Source organism: Atheta coriaria, unplaced genomic scaffold (genome assembly GCF_025399875.1).
Source record: "Atheta coriaria isolate IRGN ID8LTWV9N9 unplaced genomic scaffold, Caltech_Dcor_3.1 hic_scaffold_7_pilon, whole genome shotgun sequence".
NCBI classification, from domain to species: domain Eukaryota; kingdom Metazoa; phylum Arthropoda; class Insecta; order Coleoptera; family Staphylinidae; genus Dalotia; species Dalotia coriaria.
In genome coordinates this window covers 10,157,055-10,175,377 of record NW_027045449.1, presented here as the reverse complement: position 1 = coordinate 10,175,377, position 18,323 = coordinate 10,157,055, and the positions used below count along the sequence as shown (strand labels likewise).

At 38.2% G+C, this 18,323-nt stretch overlaps 3 protein-coding genes across 7 annotated transcripts; 1 reads left to right on the top strand and 2 right to left on the bottom strand.

Annotated features, from left to right (window-relative positions):
- LOC135795150 (uncharacterized) lies at nt 1-1,750 on the bottom strand. Of its 3 annotated transcripts, none has more exons than XM_065306713.1 (2): nt 758-1,750; nt 1-652 (listed from the first exon to the last, which is right to left on the bottom strand). In XM_065306713.1, exons 1-2 carry the CDS (start codon nt 1,743-1,745, stop codon nt 105-107), a joined length of 1,536 nt encoding a protein of 511 aa, XP_065162785.1. In that variant the 5' UTR covers nt 1,746-1,750; the 3' UTR covers nt 1-104. The 3 variants fall into 3 exon arrangements, with proteins under 3 accessions (XP_065162785.1, XP_065162786.1, XP_065162788.1); XM_065306714.1 differs by having other exon boundaries at nt 231-365; nt 434-1,750; XM_065306716.1 differs by having other exon boundaries at nt 231-365; nt 437-1,750.
- A 96-nt stretch (nt 1,751-1,846) lies between these two features.
- Ziz (dedicator of cytokinesis protein Ziz) lies at nt 1,847-15,247 on the bottom strand. 2 transcript variants are annotated; one of them, XM_065306707.1, is made up of 14 exons: nt 14,342-15,247; nt 13,534-13,650; nt 9,096-9,726; nt 8,306-9,029; nt 8,055-8,245; nt 7,725-7,990; nt 7,280-7,630; nt 6,499-7,221; nt 5,811-6,438; nt 4,965-5,747; nt 3,806-4,848; nt 3,530-3,740; nt 3,184-3,475; nt 1,847-3,120 (listed from the first exon to the last, which is right to left on the bottom strand). In XM_065306707.1, exons 1-14 carry the CDS (start codon nt 14,438-14,440, stop codon nt 2,892-2,894), a joined length of 6,288 nt encoding a protein of 2,095 aa, XP_065162779.1. In that variant the 5' UTR covers nt 14,441-15,247; the 3' UTR covers nt 1,847-2,891. The 2 variants fall into 2 exon arrangements, with proteins under 2 accessions (XP_065162779.1, XP_065162780.1); XM_065306708.1 differs by having other exon boundaries at nt 6,499-7,218; nt 14,342-15,246.
- LOC135795151 (protein phosphatase 1L) lies at nt 14,011-18,321 on the top strand. 2 transcript variants are annotated; one of them, XM_065306718.1, is made up of 2 exons: nt 14,011-14,114; nt 16,282-18,321. In XM_065306718.1, the coding sequence occupies exons 1-2, from the start codon at nt 14,093-14,095 to the stop codon at nt 17,460-17,462; spliced, it is 1,203 nt and encodes a 400-aa protein (XP_065162790.1). In that variant the 5' UTR covers nt 14,011-14,092; the 3' UTR covers nt 17,463-18,321. The 2 variants fall into 2 exon arrangements, with proteins under 2 accessions (XP_065162790.1, XP_065162789.1); XM_065306717.1 differs by lacking the exon at nt 14,011-14,114 and having other exon boundaries at nt 15,426-18,321.
- Nucleotides 18,322-18,323: the final 2 nt, after the last annotated feature.

The window sequence follows — 18,323 nt, the reverse complement described above, 5'->3', positions numbered from 1 at the left end:
AATGTTTTATTGTTTTTATTTAACGTCAAACCATAAAAAATTCATAACAGGATAACAATAGTAACAATAACAATAACAAAGCCAACTTATAAATCTACTAAACGTCAAATTGGCTTATCTGCCAACTCTTCCCAACTCAAACGCTTCACAGGTGAAGCAATATCTTCGGTAAGATTGAATGGTAATTGCAAATTTGTCACTACTGCATTACCTGTTAGTTTCTTCATTTTAGGGGGTGAATGAACAATTAATGGTTTGTCCAATGGAGTATTTAACAGTGATTCATTGTCAGCATTCGCGTCCAGATCAAAGGGATTAACGCGCTTCTTCGGTTGCTTCTTACTTTCTTTATATTTATGGATTTTCTGTAAAAGTTGATTGTTAATATCATCGACCAATGTTGTGGAGAGAGAATTCTCTGCAAGTGTAATACCACGGCCCATAATATATAAGTCCGCCTCATCTAAACCCGGGCCAGAATATAGACTCTTTCGCCAAATGTCATTAATTTTCTCATCGATGCAATCCAGACGGCTGTAGACAATCGTTTGTTCTGGACTCTCAATCATCGGGGGATCGGGAAATTCAACATGGCCGCTAAAGCTGGCGAATGTCAATTGATTGGAAGTGATTGCGTAGTTATTCCCCTGTCCTAAAAAAATGTTTCGATCTCCATATAAGACATTTTCATTGGAGGGCGTTTCGCTTATTTGCGACACGGCAAATTGGGATATTCTGTTTTCGGTGGTCGACTCACCTGTAGACTCAATGCTTAAGCGATTTGTTAGATCTGCAAATGATGTATCAATGCCTGAATCAGGCCAGGAATCGTCGTGATTCTCGTACACGTGATGGATGATGTCGTCTGACATTCGCTGTTTATCCAACATCTCAACAAGCTGAAGAGTTGCTTCCTCGAGTTGTCGTTGCTGTTGCTCGTCTCTATCGACTGGCTGAGTCTTATCCTCCTCAGCCAACCGAAAATTTCCATCTTCGGCATTCATTGGCTTTACTGGCTGAGAGTTATCCTCGTTAACCAAGTGAAAATTTTGCTCCGCGGTTTTCTCATCGGATGTTTTCTGCTTTACCGGCTGAGAATCATCCTCATAAACCAACCGAAAATTTTCCGGCTTACTCTTAGATTCTGAGTTGGATCCTTGCCCTGCCGGCTTTTCAATTAATTGTTTCTCGGCTGCCAGTTGAGCTTTTGACCGCCCGAGCCCTGCCAGCTGGAGTAACTCATCAAGATTTTTCTCATCTTCATCTGCCACATCACTATCGTAATCTTTAAAGCCGCTTGGAATCGGCTCCTGGCTTAATTCTTCAAAGATTCCCGTCAATTTGGTGACAAACGAATTCTTTCGAAATGGCGTATCGTCAATCGTATCAGCATCGCTGAACTTGATACCACATTCGCTTGCACCTTTCCACAACTCTTGCCACTTATCAATTCGGTCACGGACTTGCCAGCTAATGAAACCCCTGGTTTGGAAGAACACCTCCCAGCGCCGAATCACCAGCATGCACATCGTGATTGCATGAGTCTTATCAGGGGTATTGTCGTACCACTTGCGTAAACCTTCCGAATAACTATTGAACCGTTCAACTATGCGATCGTCCCGGGAGGGCTGCGCTTGCCACAATTTCACCATGCTTCGAATTCGATCTCGTAGACCTTTTAGACCCAACTGGCTAATCACTGTATTGAACAATGATATTGTTTTGCGTAACAAATAATCACCCATGGCCTATTATAACTTACAGGGCACCGCCAACCAATACTTTACAAATTACGTCACTTTTCAAGTATTGTTTATAACTATTGACGACCGTGCACTGACTCGAATTCTATAAATTAACATTTATTGCATCCAATATATAAATATTTACAAATGTACCGAAATACCTAATATGTATATAGATAATACAGTTTTTAATAAATAAACGAATACAACAAATGGCGTCGCTATTGTTAGAAATATAACATTGGCTTTAACATCCCTGCCTCTTCCTGCCTACTTTCTACAAATAAAAAAATAAAGAAATTTGCTTCCAAAATCAAGTGACCGAGTCATGGCCTAGCGTGTAGCATGCACTGGAAAATAACACAACATCGAAACAATGGTTGTTATCAAGTAGGTTGTGGTTGTGTATGCGAAGTGATTTCTGTTCACAGCCCAAAATCGAAATACAAAAAATGCAAATTGTTAGAAAAAGCGTCACGCGCAACATGAATTACTACGTTCGCTAGTAAATTTTCCTACAGTTGGTTGATTACAACATTCGATTTACCTAAATTATGAAAAGAATATAAATTAATTCGCTTACAATTCGAATTTGTACCAGAATATCCGAGAATCGAGAATTCGCTAGTTTCGTGATCTATGAGAAAATTGAGCGTCTTGCAAAGACAATCTACATGTAAATATTATCAAAACATTGGATTCGAGTTGTTCATGTGTACCTGAATGATACGCACATTGTTACAAAAACGGTGCCTGTAAAAAGTTTGATTTGTGAGCAATATAGCTCATAAGTGCATATCAAAACCGTTATATAAGGCTTTTATTATCGCGAGTACTTTGATCATGAGTAAAGTGATAGTACTTGTGTATATTGATCCAAAAGTTGCCATTATAGGTTAAAAATGACACAAATTTGGTTAGAACGTTCCAAAATGGACTTTTAGCTACACCGAATATAATTTCGAGACAAGAATGAGTAATAAACTTCTCAGAGTACATATATATGACATCAAGCATAAAATTACCTACTTCATAATAATGATCAACCTCAATAAATTCAAAACAAAACCAATTTCAACATCGATAAAATATCAAATCATTCACGTGTATAAAGCCACCTCGTCTTTACGTATTAGTTACTTTTCCTTACGCTGTGCTCGAGTTTAGCGAAGCGCCGCTCACAGGACTGAACATACTATTCCGTTTAAAGCTGCCCGTTTCGTCGTGCGGCCATAATGCCTCACCGAAAAGATGCGACAACTCGGCGCATAGTTTCTTGTAGTTGCTGCACAAAACCTCTTGGTACTCACGTTGATCATGCGATATAATTTTGCTATTTAGTTGTAGAGCAGAGTAGCAAATTTTTATAAATTCCCTGCAAAAAAATATTGTTAAAAAGGGTCCAGTGACGGTTTTTATGATTTTTAAAACAGCAAACCTGTAAATATCTTTAAGTTCTTCAACTTTGTCATCAGGATATATTGGAATTAGTACTGGATCAAGAAAAGCACTGGCATATGCTAATGGTCCAGCATTTACTTGCACATAAACACTGCCTTGCAGAACAAGTTGTAATCGTTTGGCATCTGTATGCGTCGAAAACACAACATCTTCCAGTTCGTTAACTCGATGCTGCATTTCATCAATTGCCACCTCAATTGGTGATAATTCAATTGAACGTTTGCTCACAATTTTTATGCGCTTCGTAACATATGGAAACGAATATTCCGCTGTAAAAAATATCTCAATAATATTCAAAATATTATTATAATAAAAACACGTACTTGTAACCATTGTTCGTCTCTTCCATTGTTCCTCTGGGTTACCGCGTGCTTTACCTTCTTTGGTGAACGGTGTCTCAAACATAAAACAATTAATGTCATGATTCTGCTCAAACTCCGTCTGGCGATCTTCAAGCTCGCATTTTTCAAAGTACGGTATCACATGCGTTACTTGAATGTAAGCAAACTTAGGATCTAGTTGAGTTGCATCAATCTAAACAAAACAAACAAAAGTTTATTATGATTTACTTGCCGTCCAAATTAAAAATAAAAACTTACAGGAATTGAATCTTGTATCATTTTAACAGATTCTTGTCCAAACTTAAGACAATATTGTTTTTGTAATCTCTCTGAAATCTCACCCAAAGCAGTCACCTTTGGTTCTTTATAAATATACTCTGTACCACTGTCATCTTCAAAAAATGCTTGCCCATACAACCCCACACGATAAAATCTCCCCAATAAACGTTTGCACGATCGAATAGTTTCAATAACTTTACCGTAATTCACCGACAATTTAGTATAACACTCTTGCAACTTTTGATAGTTTCTCTTCTTTTCATACATAGGAATAATCAACTTATATAACTCTCCAAGCAATTCATACCGCTCAGATCGATCAATGAAATCAATACAAGTCTCCAACTTTTCCAGAAGAGTATACTCTGAATACTGCACATCCTGTACGCCAATATCCAACTTAAGTCCTCGTTCATCACGACTAATATTAGACGAGATTTTATCGAAAACTTCCGCTCCCCAATCCTGAATCTTCTTCAGTTTGAGATATTCAGCCATCAGCGCAGCAATATGCAATTGGCACCAAGAAGCTTCTGAATAATTACCATCACGAACGTGATTCCGCGTCATATTCTCCAACCAAGTATGACGAAGTTCAGGCGTCGAAGCATATGAATTAGCAAGTGAATGTTGTAAATCTACCAACATTTCAGGATCATTATGATGCTCCTTCATTTGAACGGTCGCCATCAAAACAGTTCGTATACGCTTGGTAAGATCTTTTACTTCCAGAGGAAATCCCGTGCCTTTCATAGCTTTATCACTCGTAGCATAACTGTTCACAATAGACAAACTCTCTTGAAAGCGCGAATTATTCAAACCGATAATATTGCCCAAGATTTGCGAGACAGAAATGATAACTTGCAGATGCACGCGCGTGAGTGCTTTACGTCCGGTGAACTCAAAGTTCGAGCGCATGAGGAGATACAAAACAGCGCAGGATTCCTGCCGAACGGATGCCAGACGACTGTTGCAGCTTCGCAGTAATTCGTAGCACAAACGACCACACAGAATCGCATTACCTAGTTAAGCATTGTTTATATAATAGAGAATAATGTCGTTCTTAATTATAGCGAATACAAGGCCATAGAAATTATGCATGGTCTCATCAAGCTGGAATTAATAGATAAAAACATACCTTGGAACAAAACCGATGAATAATTGTTGATAAATGAACGCAGCGAGGCAAAAACATGCTTGTACAGCGATTCGCCTTGTCCAAGTTCCAGGAAAGTCATGTAGATGTCAAACACCTTGCGCATAATCGCATTATTCCCCTCGGCTTGCAGTAAATTACTACGAAAGTGTTGAAAGTAGAGTCCCATTAGGTCTAGGATAATCAAACCGGCTTCAGTTGCTAAACTTTGTTCTAAAATCGCTTGGTTCTTTTTATGCTCCTCATTTTCAGAGATGACTAAATTTTCTCTGGTTTCTCTTGTATGTATCACTAGAGTGCCGGTGTTTTCATGATTATTCATCTCGGCAGGGTTCATGCGGGCGGGTAATGTGTGCGCTTTAGTTGACTTTGGTTTAAACTCGTGACGTGGTGTTGGCAGTAAATTAATATTACGCTTTCCAACATATTTAAATGTATGTAATGCAATTTCCAATGTGGTGAAAAAATTCACAACATCAGCATCTAAAGATTTCTGCCACCAGGAGATAATTTGATTCTCGCTGAGATATTTTACCACAAATAGAAACACCAAAAGCACCTCTTTTACTTCCGGTGTCTGTAGTTTATCGTAACGAGGTATGTGGTTTGAATGCGTGACACTTACAGCACGTGTGTGCTTCTTGCCGTTTGTTTTATCTTCACGCACAATTGTGGTTTCCTGTGAGATTATAGACGCGTTGTCGCCGCCAGACAAAGTTGATAAGTCAGATTCAAGACTCATTGAACTATGACCATTCATTATAGCTTTAAGAGTAAATTTAAGTCAAAAAAACATTTTTAATGGGAAGGATTTATGAATGTACTTACATTGTCCTGCTATCGCATCAAAAAACGCCGAATTCTGAATGTGCATTGGGCTATCCGAGAAATGCAAAGTGTATCTATGCCGACTCGGTGTGTCACTCACCGAACTCTTGAACAAATAACTACTAGAAGTTGATATTCGATTGCCTGCCAAACTGCACTCCTCCATTTTGTCATCAGCAATCAAGCGATGCATGTTATCCAAAACAATATTCAACCAAGGTACGTAAATCAGCGCAATTCGAGACATTTGTCCCTTGGTCTGATACCGATCATCCATTTCATGCTTAGCAATCAGATCTCTCAATGTACTCAGTGCTAATTTTCTCGTATTCGATAATTCATTCAACGATGTTTTCACTTCTTGAAGAAGCAACGAGACGATAAAATGATGTCTGCAGAATTCTTGTGAAAGACAATATTCTTGCAGAAAATCAGGCGACTTTGCCTTCGGGCTAATACTCGTATGAGAAATAGGAAGATTAAACGCGATATAATGCTCATGACTGCATATCACGGTCAAAAAAGAATACTTGAGTTCTTGCAGAGACCTCTCACCCGGCTGGAATCTACTTACATACGCGTTTATCAATTTAAACACGAAGCCACGGTCCATTAACGACAGACATTTCTACAGGAAACATAAATTATTCTTGATTACATATTAATTTCTATAATTATTAAAACATACCTTTAAAAATTGAGCAAAACTCATATTAAGCGCGGCAACCTCTTGTAGATACTCCTTATGTTTATCAAAGATATATTCTTCTAAAACCTTACTCAAATCTTCGATTTGTTTGAGATATTCAGCCGGAAATCTCTCATTTCGATGCATTTTAATCCTCCCACTGCGAAGTAAATGCTGTGCCATGCTTTTCGTGATGATTTCAAACAAGAAGAAATGCGAATGTTGCATGAAATAGTTAACAACCAAAAAATCCGTGTTGCTCGGTTGGAGAATCGCTGGCAAATACTTGCACATCTCTTCATGCACAGTCTGATTCTTCTTTCCCTCTGGTGTGACAAACACGTGTTTCACATATGTTTGCAGCACCTCCTTCCTGCGCGCAGTGTGTATCACCATCATCACTAAATTAATTAGTAGACGAATGATGTTCATCCCAACTTCTTCGCTTGTCGTGCGCACGAGTAAAACAAACAGTTGGTTGAACAGTGTAGGCAAGTAAGCTATGAGTGAAGTAGCATCAATCGCATGCAGGGCTTTCAAAACTTTACATGTTTCTGTATCAGAGGGGATGTTAGTTGGTTTGATATCAAGCAATTTTTCCGCGTGTAGGAATAAATTAAACAAGTGTTTATCACGTGTGTTCACACTTGATACCAGGTTTAAACAAACGGTGAAAATCGGTCGTTGTGCGTCGATCCATGTTATATCCGGTCCGGAATTCTGCTAGTAGTAAAAATTCAATGATTTACTATACTAAAAAGTGGTTGGATATTGTACATACCCCTTTATTAAGTCCAAACGGTTGAATACTCAAATAACCCGCTGGTAAATGACTAGCAACCGCGATGGTTTGCGATATCGTCTGCGAAATCGCTTCAGTTTCAAGACATAATCTACCCTTCTGCAGCAAAGGCAGCCATGCATAGCCAACATTACTTTCAATGGTCTCGCGTTTTTTGTTCACATCACAAGAGACATGATAGAACGTAAACAAAAGATGGTGCTTCTCTTGTAAATGAATCGGCAAACAAATTTTAATTTCTTCATACCAAGTTGGCGTGGTGTTATGATGCAAAACAACACAAGTTGCTTGAGTTACCAACGGCGCATGTCCAGGACGACTGTAAATACACTAACAAAACAATAGTGAAAATTAATTAATAACATATAAAGTTACGCCTTTGCACGCCTACGTAAGACAAAGCGGATGTATTAATTAAACCTACTTGCAGACCCTTTGCGTCCTCAGTATCAGAATCGCGCAGCTCAACGATGCAGGCGATGTTCCGCGCGCGCGTAAACATCTTCTGCGTGTCAAAGTGTAGAACAAGTGGGTAAACGTACAGGTGATTCACGTACGTTGTGTATGGATGAATGGTCACTTCGGTGTTGTTGTCGGGCTTGCGCTCGAATTCGGTCACCTCCAGTGTGGGCTCGACTTTCGGAGGTATTGGAAACGGTTTGATTGGTGCTAGGGATGTGTTTAAACAATCTGCACACGCAAATAACACGTGGTAATTGGTGATTCAAACGAAATTTAAAAATTTCAGACTTACTATTTGGCAATTCCGCCACCGGTTCAATTATCACTTTCAAGTGTCCGGGTATCACAGTCAGTTTACTGAATTTGTCGGGTTTGCGGTACTCGGAGAGTAATCTCAACAGTTCTTCATCAGTCATTTTGTTGCTCTCCTGTCTGTAGATGGCAGGAAAATCACTCGAAGTATCTAATTCGTTACTATACAACCTGCAAGTTGTTTATTATGATATAAAACTATGTAAAAACGTATCAAAAGGTAAATAATACCTGTATAAAGGCTTGGCTGCCCATGCAAAAGGCATTCTGTACTTAACCAATCGTTGGCAACAAGAAATAATCGTCTTGAGCACCTTACCAGTGCTCTTCGGATCCTTGGAAGGCTTGATGTACGGTTCGGAAGCTTGACAAACGCCACCCTGCAGCACCTTGTCGATGCGCACGACGATAAAAATATCACAATGCGGATTCGTAACGCTAAACAACGCCTGCCTAGGATACAAAACCCACTCATGCAGCTTTTCAGGAAGATCAATTTCACTAGTTGCCGGTGCTTTCACCCCGTTCGGAATCATAACACGCGCTGTGCTATCATTAAGATCAAAATGAAAATTCTCGGTTAGTTTAACGCCGTTCCGCGCATCATATAAACACAGCGTAGTATAGTACGGTTCAATTTGACATGGATTCGCTTGACCGTCATCAAGCACAGTCTGCAACTTAAATCTCAACGAGTCGCAACGCATAAATATTCGCTGCCCGAAAGTTTCCTTGTAGGGTTCGACTATATCCTGACTAGATGTCTGCGATTTTAAATTGGAATGAATCTGCGGGTATAGCTGCATTAGTTGCCGACGGTTTTCCTTGCGCGCATGCGCAATCGAAAGATCTGTTTCACGAGCGTATCTTATTAATTGTGGATTCATGCTGTGTTCCAATCCTTTGAGAGTACCATAACTTGAGATTGGTGGTTGTGGTGGAGGAGATGAACGATCTTTAAATAATATAAACAAATATTTCATTAAAAGACTAATAAAAATGTGTCAGGCATTGAAATTACCTCGTTCTAACGATGCAGATCTCTTTTCTTCTTGAATATTCTGTTGAATAACTGAACTTAACTTCGTCAACCAATCATGATAGTCATTCTCGTTCTCCGCTGCAAGAACATACCCCTTATGTCCACCCGTCATCAACAAATCGAAACAAAATCGTCCTTTGCGCGAATTCTTCACTACATCTTTACAAAAATCCATAACAATCGTAACTTTAGCCTCGCCTTTCTTCTCATCTTTGTAAATCTCCAACATATAAGTGCCATCGACTTCCTGGCGAAGATAACAATACCTACGCTTGAAACTCTTGGAGCCTATGTGCGCAAACATGCGCTCTGAGCCAATTTCTGGTCCCTTCATGAGATATCCTTCTTTTGTGATGCAATCAGCGGGTTTTTTCGTGTCACAGTGCGCATCCGCCTCTAAATCTATCTCGAAATAGTCTTCCTGAAGACCTTCTAACGCCTTGGCATTCGGTAGGTCCACATAACTGCCCGAATAACCGTTGTACTTGTAGTGAACAACATTCCAGTCCTGTGAATACGTGAGTATGCATTGTTTGGTGAAGAGATTACAGTGTTGCGTGTCGGGGATGGTCTGTTTCAGCGTTCGGAACTTTCTTGGCACAACCACTTGCTGTAACACACAAAAATACAATAAACAATTAAATATTTATGATAAAGATTTGTTTCACGCGTAATTAACGTGTGAATCAAAATCATCACACAAAAAATGAATAAAAAATGATCTATCTTGAAACAATTTATCTTGTATCAGATTATTTTAATTGCCGAGCAGACACAGACAACAGACTCAGACTTGGTGCATAGTTAGCTTCAATTAAATTCGTACTGTAAAGGCAATTAATGTTAATTGCTAATTTTAATAGTTAACTGCACATACACAAACGTTTATTGTTTGTTGGAGCAGTAGGAAAAGTCTTAAACGTAAATATTTACCGGATTATGTGATTGTAGGCGTGAATAATCGCACAAAACGTGCATTTTTGCTATCGGGTTATATGATAAGTTAAAAAATAAGAAAAATAGAAAAACTCGTTTCTATTTATTGCTAGCTGAGTATGTTAGATGAGTGTGTACCAGGAGTATAATAGGAAATAATTTATGCAGACGCTAATCAAACAATTTCTCATAATATTGACTTACTCTCAAAACAAGTTTCAAGATGGTTCAATATTGTACATACAGGGTAGAGTATTGAGGTTAAGTTAAGTTCTTTTTCAAAATCAGTAGTAAACTCAAAATAAAACGAAAAAACGTCAAAAATACAACGAAAATTAAATTAAAAACATTTTTCTGTAATTTAAAGGATTGTATAATAAATACTATGTAATAATACTTGATTTATTCAAAATGGCGTCATAAATTATACATTCTAACCTAAAACGAAACCTATTTGATGCATAATTTAATTAATTTCACGCTTGCTTATGCGAACAACGCTTAATTGTTAGCATTTAGACAAAAAGCGATGATTTCAATGCCCATCCCTGTGAATAGTGAACAATTCATGTATGATTAAACAGATGCTATGTGCTCAAGTACTCGAGCGTCATCGTCATCTTGCGTGAATAATGTGTGAGCGGACTTAATTCGAATTGAGCGTTCACAGGCTCGGAATAGACATTTCAATAGGACTAATGGAAATGATAAAGCAAACCAGGCGTCACTCTTGTTATATTAATTACAAATATCAACTTGGTGTAACCGGAACTAAATATTTGCAGGATAACTAATAACTAATCATATTATCTGAAAATGTATCATACAAATTCAATAATTACTTATGAAAAAAAATAGCTTGTAGTCACCTTTTTGGAAAAATGTAATTAATTTATACTTTCTTGTTTCTAGGACTTGTGTCAATTTCATCAATAAAATTCGTAATTTTCTTCTAAAGAAATAAGAAATACTAATAAGGCACTTTAGCGTCATTTCCGATTTTCATCCCTTATTTAACACTCTTTAATTAATAATTTTTGACATTTTAATAGTTATTCTGCTAATCGGGGCCGAAATAAATCCAATAAATCATAGATAATTAAAATCTCTCCAGTTCTTAATGAGTTATAAATGCTGTAACTAACACAATTTGTTTTATATGTTTTGATTTAAGATTTGTGGTATATTCTTGCAGTTAATCCATAACTAAATATGTCAATGTGTCACTTACGAGTACTTAGAAGTTATAATTACTTATATGTAACTGTTGTACAGGTATGCAAATGTTTGAGTTTTCTTAAAATAGTTTTTTTTTCTTTTGAACTTGCTTGCAGATCATTATAGCGAGAATATTTATTATTGATTTATGGTTATTTATTAATTTATTGATTTATTATTAACACCTGTATAATGAATATGCATGTTTGCATGTTTTAATTAAGGACATCCGTGTCTTCGTCGAATATGTATGTACTCGTATTATTAGAGTGGTAAAGTAGAATATGTTTAAGTACAAATGAGATTAGTGTAATGCCATATTCCTAGCATGACCACACGCAAATATAAAACGCTGGTGATCTGTCCCGGTTTTGCACGACATTAATTAACTAATGAAAAAGTTGTATGCCCGCAAAATATTAATAGGTTTTACATTAGAGTAATAGGTAAAATATATTAGGGAAAGTATCGCAAGTTTATTTGGAATTAAATAGCAATTTTGATTAATTCCCGAAACAAACTTTAATTTCACATTTTAACCCTTTTTAAGTTTTATTTTTCCTACAAAGGTAGTCTATGTTATTCTCCAGAGCATAAAACATTTCTATACTAAATTTTACTAAAATTTGTTAATTGGTTTGAGCGTGAAAAAGAAACAAACACACAAAATTACCTTTTCATCCTAACTAATATTACAAAGGCAAATGCAACCTTGTTTGTATGTTTGTTCGTGACGCTGCTATGCAAAAACCATTAAAAAATTTTGATAAATTTTGGTTTGGAGATAGTTTAGACCAAGGCTGGCCAATGGATTTTCCTGGAGGGCAAAATCTTTTAGATTGCGGCGGCACCGGGCCACAGACTATGGCCATTCATACATAAAATATTATACACATACAAAAGTTCCAACTTTGGTTTTTGCGGCGGGCAAATCCAAATGTCCTGGCGGGCCACTTCGTGGCCCGCGGGCCTGGGATTGGCCAGCCATGGTTTAGACCAAGAAGAACAACATAAGCTACTTTTTCTCGCAAAAAAATCTAGTGTAAAACAAATCGGAGAAGTAAAATTGTAATTTCAATGTTTTTCTCAACTTTCTGAGAACTTTAAGTTCTCATGTAAACAACTCCAACGAAAAAAAACACAAGATGTCCATAACGTAAATAATTTTTCCCGGAGTAACACAAACTAATGCATATTATAGTTTATTCGCGGTAGTATGACCACCACAGCATTTCCCGGTAGTCTATAATGCCAATAAACAGTGTTTAACGATTTTAAAAATTTAACATTTTCACGGACACCTATTTTAAGCCATAGCCCGAGTATTTATATATTCTAGTTCAAAGACCAGAACTCGCAAAAATTAAATCAATATACACTTTGCGAGATCAATAAGAATCAAGTACATAACATAAGTATGTACTTATATATCGAACACCAGGTGTGCTCATCACATCATTCGCTGAATATTTATTACGATCTATCTGTGCAGATACATTTAATTTAATTGATGTGGAGTTAGATCATTTTTCATTGGCCAGATGACGGTATATAGTAAATATATAGTAGACCAAACCCAGAAAGTGAGTTTCTCGTAGTTTTAATGGTATCTATGATCATTGTAGGGTAGGGCAAATGAGTTATTTATTGATAAAACAATAATTTTGCGAAAATTCAGTAATTTACTCATTTATTACTGCTACGGATGAACAAATATTTCATGGGAATGGTATGTGTTTATTAATCTCGTGTAAAATGTCGTGTTCAAGATAAAGCGACAACAATATTTTGTTGACAACAAACAATTCACAAAAAAATATTTTAATTTCATTCGTAATGTGTGTAACCCGCAACAAACAATGTGCTTAACTGTAATACGGTTATAAAACGCGCATTAAAGAAGAAAATGTTAGTTAAGCGGAAAGAAGTAAAGTTTCATTAACTTAGCAGGTGGCGCATGCGCAAAAGAAATGTCCGCTGCAACACCAAACTTTACTTTATCTTGCATTGTCGGAAATATCATCAAATAATAAAAGAGAAATCCGTGATAAAAACAATCTTCTGCTTTTACACATTCTACTTCATTAAAAGAAGTTTAACCTTAGAAATATTCATTTCTAAATTCATATCTAAATGAGTCTTATCATAATACAATTATGATAAAAAGTCATTCTATCCTAATGTTGGTTTCAACAAAGTTAATCGTTTAAAAACAATAATATAATCATTTTCATAAAAATTATTTCTTTTATATGAAACTTACCGATATGTCATCCTGTGGATACATGAGCAACTCCCGCTGAGGATCATTCTGCAGAACAGTTTTATTCTTCTGAATAAAATTCTCAAAGTCCAAAGGCTCCACAAACTGCGGTTTACTCTAAAATTAAACAAAAAAGAAAAACAACATCAATATTAACACTAATCCCATATACTTAAAGCTAATAATAGAACTCATGCAAGTCAAACAACGCAGTCATCCGCAACAAAAAGACAATTTACAAATTTACACATCATGCGTGCAAAATCCACGATTTTACTTCCGCACTACAACACAAGTTGTAAAGAAACAGTAAAAACATCCGGATAACCTAATTTTTATTGTAGTTTGATTTGCTGTTTAATATTACAGCTCCCAAATGAGTTCTAATAATAACAACAACAAATGAAGTGATATTTTTCGCCAGTGGGCGCCGCTGCTTAGCCGAATAAAATAAAACTCATCCTGGCGAACGCGCCAGTAGGAAATCCGCATCGCAATTACATAACGCTCAAAATAAAATTAAGCAGCGCGCCGCACTCAACGGCCCAAACAAAATAGTATGTCATGTATCAGTTTCAAATGTATGTGAAGCATGTGAGATTTATTTATTTGCGTTTGAAGTTGTAGAGATAGTTAAACTTAAAGAGAATTGAGAATTGCGTTTTGGAAAGTGTGCTAGTGTTTTCCTTTTATAATATTTAGTAATGATGTATTGTCTAAACATGAGGAGCACACTCGGGTGTAATTTTATTGTAATAACATAAATTTTCACTAAATTTTCGTTTTGTTGCGATGATTTGTTACTAACCTGAACGGTTGTTTCGCGAACCACTTGCGACACGGTCTCCCTCAGCTGGGCGGCCGTGCCCGGCTTGGACAAGCCCTTCGCGAACTTCCTCTCGCTCATATTATGTGATATAAATCATCTCCGCCGAAAGAGATCACGCCAGCACATCGGATGTAAACACTTGCACAATCGCCGCACTGGATCGCAATCAGCGTGTGTTTATAATATTATCGCGACACTGACATACCGCGCACTGATGCACACTCCGCGCGCACTACACACTACTCTTCCCTACTCGCGGCAGCAGTAAATGTAAATCGTGTAGCTTCCCATGCATAATATCTACCAGTCCGACTGGTCTACTATTGCTATAGTAACTAGGAAATGGGATTCCGCTTGATTACAATTCACACTGCGGCGAGCACAGCGGCCGTGTGCGGTGTGCGGCGACTGTGAGTAATGTTGCCTACCCCGCCGTTCGAGAACACGCACCTTCCAGTTTTACTTTCATCTTTTTCACTCCTTTATCGATCAAACCACCGCGGCGGCCGCACTTGTTTCGCCATAAACTTGCGCCGCTACTGTTTGCTTTCTAGGGTATATAGGTTAGCAGATGTTTGCGCGACTTTTCGAAAACACGCACGCGATGACAATAATGCAAATGCTCTGAATACTTTGCTCGCGTTTTCCTGTGAGTGTGTGACTGTGTAACCGTATTAAAGATAAAAAATACTGCAGGTATAAGTATCGGGTTACGATTACCATTGATTGATTGTCGTTTGTTTTAACAGTCGCGCAGCTCGTATTTCAATGCCGTATGTTGATGTAGGGGTATAGAGTAACTGAATAACGAAACCAGAGCCTTGCCCACATTGCGTGACCTTAAAATATTTGCATAATTGCGTATGCTGTGTACAGTTCACTGAAAGTTCGCGCAGTTTATGCGCAGTTTATGCGCAGTTCGACGATATTAATTTCAAAATGGCAGTTTGTTTAGTGTTGTCATAGCAACGCGTATCTAACTGTAACATATCGTAATATTATGCAACCCAATAATCACCATGATGATGACTAGAATTAGATTTTATTATTGGATTATTATTGGTTATCTTGTCAAATTATCAAGTTTACGAATAAAAATGAAGAAAAACGGATTTGAATTTAGTGGCAGGATGCGCACTGCGCACTAGAGCCGTTTGTAAATAGTACAAAATTAAACGATTCACTAATTAAGCTAATGATCTTGACACGAAAACCTGCACTTGCCCAACAATTGTATTCGGTCGTGGCGAGCATGCGACTTATGTAAGGCCCCGGTCGGTATCTTTTGGCAACGCCGTTGTCGCTGCGCATCCGCGGCGTCTAAATTTAGTGCGTGCGATTGCTGCGAGCGTCGACCGCGCCAGACGTTGCTCGCTGTAAGGTGTACACTGTGAACGAAAAAAGCGTGTCGGACGTCTGTCTGCGGCCGAACGCAGCTCGATATTGGATCGACTTCAATACTCGATTGGCGATCGCCGTACTACATACGAATGCCAACGTAAATCGCGTTGTATCGGCCCGAAAAGTGAAACAGTCAGCGGTTCATCTACCGAGTATGACGAGTGCGAACACGACGACGACGACGACGTGATTAGTCCCCCAGTGCACCAGCCGCACATAATTAGCCGCCGGGAGCTAACCAAATTGCGCTGTTGTGCGCGTCCGCCTGCCGCGCTTAACGATGGAAGACGAACTCGACGATAAGATCATCTACCAGACGTACGTGTCGCACATGAAGCTCGTCTCGCGCGTCGCCTGGGGTCTTCCCCTCAACATCTCGCCCGTCGCGTACTGCGCGCATCTCTTCCGAATGTTCCGCATGTACGTGTTTAAACCCGAGGTGCTCCTCATTGGCACCGTGATGGTGTTGATCTTGGTGTACATACATTCGGTGGATGTATGGAGTCGTGATTTACTAGGGCGGCTGCAATACACCATCAATCGACCGAGGAGCAAGGAATCCAAGTTGAATTTCTTCGGCAGCGCCGAGGTGGAGAAGGCCAGCTGGCAGTCGAAGATTGGACCGATCAGCGCGTACGCCGTCCAAGGACGTCGGCCGAAGATGGAGGACCGTTTTGTCATCAATGATAACATCAACGGAACCGGTGTTTCGCTCTTCGCTGTCTTCGATGGTCACGGCGGTGAATTCGCAGCTAACTACGCAAAAGACAAACTCATTCAGAACATCTACGGCAAGATTCTTGAAGTTAAAAATCTCATGGACGGTAAAGAAGCACCGAAGGAGATCAAATGTACAGAAAAACCTGATGAGGAAAAACCCACAACTCCTTTAACACAAAGAAAGAAGAGTTTTAAAAAGACAACATCCACTACTGATGAATGTATCAAAGGCGCAGGCGCATCTGGAATCACAGATAAAGAATTACTGGATAAACTAGATAGTTTAAACAGACCTATAACAAGAGAAGTCAAAAATACAAAACTACCTGAATTGAAACCAGTGGCTGCTTCCACTTATTTCAACAAAGCAGGTGTTATAGATATTGGTAAACTAATAACAGATGAAGTCTTAGCTGCAGACAGACTTTTAATACAAGACGCAAAGAAGAATTATGATGTAGCAGGCACCACAGCACTGATTGCGATGCTGCATGGATCAAAATTAGTTGTTGCCAATGTAGGAGACTCACGTGGTGTGATGTGTGACTCGCGCTCACAAGCAATTCCGTTATCTTTCGATCACAAACCGCAACAAATGCGTGAACGCAAGCGGATTCAACAAGCGGGTGGTTTTGTAATATTCAACGGTGTATGGAGGGTTGCCGGTATTCTGGCAACCTCCCGAGCGTTGGGAGATTATCCTTTGAAGGATAAAAATCTTGTGATTGCCGATCCGGATATTTTAACATTTGAATTAAAGGACCACAAGCCGCAGTTTCTTATCCTTGCGTCCGATGGACTCTGGGATACATTCAGTAATGAGGAAGCTGTGGCTTTTATTCGCGAACGCCTGCACGAGGATGATTTCGGTGCGAAAAGTCTTACACTGCAAGCGTATTATCGTGGGTCACTGGACAACATCACAGTACTCATAATAAACTTTAAAGAGAACGCGTTCAGCTATCAGAAAGCCTCTTAAATTTCGTTATCTTTGTCCATGTTTAACCCAAATTGTAAAACGGCATTCGCCAATTAGCGCTAGTTACCGAATGTTGTTACCAATTTCAAGTGATTTTAGTGATTTAATTTGTAAATTGTATAAATTATACTGTGTTTTAGTCTATTTAAACTTATTCGTTGACTATTTGGATAAGTACCGCGTCTACTGAATGTTTAAACTAACATAAAAATTCAATTTCGGTTGGCATGAAGCAATCAGTATTTGTACATGTTATTTACATATTGCATATTGATGCAAAAAAGGTGCTGATGTTGAAGTGTTTACTGGAAACGTACGCTTGCGATAAACAAAGATCATGTGACCAATATGATTACGATTTAGTATCGTTTGATAAAACGAAACAGATAAAACTATTTTGCTACAACCACAACTCAATCCAAACTAAAAACTATTCTTGTCGAATCTCAATGTAAATGTAATTTTCCAATTGAATTAAGCGTGCAAATATGTAATCGATGCACGTGTTACGCTTCATATCACATATTGCTGCACTGATGATGAATCCAGGCGAATTTATTACACACCAAGATTATAAACCTATTTACGATTTGTAAAATAAGAGATATTTTGATACGATTTGCTAAAACGACTCAATCACTACGAAATGTATAAAATTCGATACAAATTCGATGCGAACGATTTTTGATTGGGATTGCTCTTCACGTTTGTTACCGATGCGTTGTTGTTTAACGAGTTTATGAAGCGTTATCTGTGTGAGCGAGTACAGATCCTCAAATATTATGTGAAATATTTGTATACTTATGCAACCTTCGTGATGTCCTGAACTGTCTGATAAAATTAAATTAATTTAACTTGATC